The following is a 2,615-nucleotide window of genomic DNA, read 5'->3' on the forward strand; positions in this document are numbered from 1 at the left end:
GGCTATGGAGCCTCTTTTCCCTCATTTGCTTGTCTTTCCATCTGGGACTCCTGGAAAAAAATGGGTTTGAGTGACAGCCTTACATGGTCATGTAGTTTCCATGAACCGGTCTGTCCCAAGCAGGACTGTCAACTTCTGAGGATCCTGGTGGAGAATCAAGGACGAGTCAATTTTTCATGGAAAATGCAAAGTCAGCGGAAAGGTGGGCTCTGGGCCTGAGGAACAGCCTGCAGCTTCTCCTCCCACTTGGAACGAGGGTTGGGGCTGTGGCGGGCTTGGGAGGAAAGAACTGAGCCCTTTGGCAGTGGCGTTCCTAGGTCCTAGGACAAATGATGTGGACTGCCTCCCTCTCCCTGTCCCACCTTCTCTGGGTCTCCAGGTCAGGAAAGGAGAGTAGCTATGTTGGGTGCTGGCTTGTCCTGGAGCAGGGCCCAGTCTCCCTTTGGGAATTTCAGGGAAAGTTCCCATTCTAAGTGGAGAGCTTTCTTGGTTGTGGGGAAACATAAAACAAGAAATCTTCAGTCACAGCAGGTCAGGCAAGCATTTGCTCCCCTGGCTGAGCCCTTGTCACAGGCGTACGCATGTCTGCATTTCTTTGTACCAGATACTGGAGAGTATCAGTCCTGCTCATCTCTTCCCTGCCTCTCACCTGCAGGAATAACGGGACATGTGAGCGTCGATAATGTTTTCCTGGACAGTTTCACCATCTATTCTCTGGAGATGAAAATGAGCTTCTTTGAGAGGTAGGCTCCTGCCTACCCCTACTGGACACTTAGAATGATCGGGGAACTCAGAGATTTGAGACTCTTCACTGGGCAGGTAAAGAGTCAGAGGACTGAAGTGATTTACTGAAGGCTGTCAGGTGCTTTGGGTCAGGACTAGAACCCTGGAACAAGCCTTCTGCTTCCAGTTTTAATACCTCGGTCTAATACACCTCACTGAAACCGAGCCCCAGTCCCTGGGAGGGACACCTGGCGTCGGGGAGCGCGGGCCTAGAGCTGTGACGGGCTTTCCTCCCCTCGCGGGTGGCTCTTCGCAGGCTCCGCTCTGCCACCTGGAGGCCTGTCCCAGGGAGCTATCAGGGCCCTGCCTTCTACCGCGGTGTCCTGAGGGCTGGCTCTTCTCCCAAGGACACCTTCCTGAACCTGCCGGTAAGTGAGCCGCCTCATCTGCTCTGGTGTTCCAAATACCTATTATTACTATTCTTTATAAGTCCCAAAGCAAAGGCATGCTGTCTGTGACAGGAATGCTTCCCTTTCATTTCCTTCTCTTCCTCACTTCCAACCAGGCCTCCCGACATTTCCGTCTTCCTATCTCATCTTCGTTTAGAAAATGACACATCAAAGCACAACGGAAACTTTGAACAGTGACAGGATAAGCAAACGGTGATGGTTCTCTTTCAAACCCACCCGTTCCAGCTTGTCTCTGCTTCTCAGAGCTGAACACACCAGCAGCTGGCGTATTTTTCTGTCTAACTTTGCCTGAACACACACACGCAATTATGCTCTACACTAATGACGTCTTTCCCTAAGTTATATTCTGCCACTTGCTTTTTTGGTTGGTGGGGGGAGGTTTTCACCTAGTATATCTTTTTATGTATAAACACATAGACAACATGTATGCACAAAATATGAATGCGGAGATCAACAAATTATCACAAAGCGAACACCAGATAATTAGCACAGACATAAAAAGCAAACACTGTTAGCACCCCTCCCAGTTACTGTCCCCCTTCTCTCCAGAGGTAATTAGTACCTTGACTTCTCACACTCCAGTTCAGCATTTCCTATTTTGACTTCACGTACACTGAATCATGCAGCATGCATTCTTTTTTAAAATGGCCTCTTTGGTTCATCACTGTTTGTGAGATCCAGCCATTTACTGATGCTGCAGTGATGTGTTCATTTTCACTGTTGTATAGGATTCTTTTGAAAATACACCATAATTTATTTAACCGTCTTACTGTTCATGGGCATTTGGATGATTTCCAGTGTTTGGCTACTATAAATAATTATAATATTCATAATATTTAATTCTTTTTTTGTTTATGTTCATGACGGAGATTTGTCGGATTTTGGCACCAAGGTTTAGGGCCCTCATAACTAGCCTTTCTGTAAGGCTAATTATTTCTTAAACATTTGGTAGATTTCATTAGTGAAGCCATTGAGAGCTGGCAGTTTCTTCGTGGGCAAGTTTGTGACTGTGGATTCAATTCTTTCAATATTAAATTACTATTCAGATTTTCTGTTTCTTTTAAAGTTCGCTTTGATAAAATGTATTTTTCTGGGAATTTTCCCATTTCATCTAAATTTGTAAATATATTGCCTTTAAATTTTTTGTTTGTGATGTCTAGATCATCATTCCCTTTTTCATTTCTCTTATAGGTTATTGGTGCATTTCTTTTTTTCTTGATATGTCTCACCAGAACATTATAAATTTTATTAGTCTTTCAAAGAACCAGTGTTTGGCTGTACTCTTTCTATATTATGCATTTCTTTTCTGTTTCTTTAATTAATGACATTATCTTTCTTAGTGTGTTTATTCGACTTTTTATTTTAGGGTAATTTGCTTTATTTTTTATAATTTCTTGAGATACATACTTAGATAACTATTTT

At 43.7% G+C, this 2,615-nt stretch overlaps 1 protein-coding gene across 1 annotated transcript in view; it reads left to right on the forward strand.

Annotated features, from left to right (window-relative positions):
• LOC103581149 (beta-galactosidase-1-like protein 3) overlaps nucleotides 1-2,615 on the forward strand; it is a gene marked incomplete at its 5' end in the record, with an annotated part of 33,161 nt that overhangs the window by 25,189 nt on the left and 5,357 nt on the right. Inside the window, 3 exons of the mRNA XM_008563051.1 lie at nucleotides 124-202; nucleotides 656-743; nucleotides 1,040-1,151. Of these exons, the coding sequence (XP_008561273.1) occupies nucleotides 124-202; nucleotides 656-743; nucleotides 1,040-1,151 (279 nt within the window). The remainder of the gene's footprint in view (nucleotides 1-123; nucleotides 203-655; nucleotides 744-1,039; nucleotides 1,152-2,615) is intronic.

Source organism: Galeopterus variegatus, unplaced genomic scaffold, assembly GCF_000696425.1.
Source record: "Galeopterus variegatus unplaced genomic scaffold, G_variegatus-3.0.2 Scaffold12452, whole genome shotgun sequence".
NCBI lineage: Eukaryota > Metazoa > Chordata > Mammalia > Dermoptera > Cynocephalidae > Galeopterus > Galeopterus variegatus.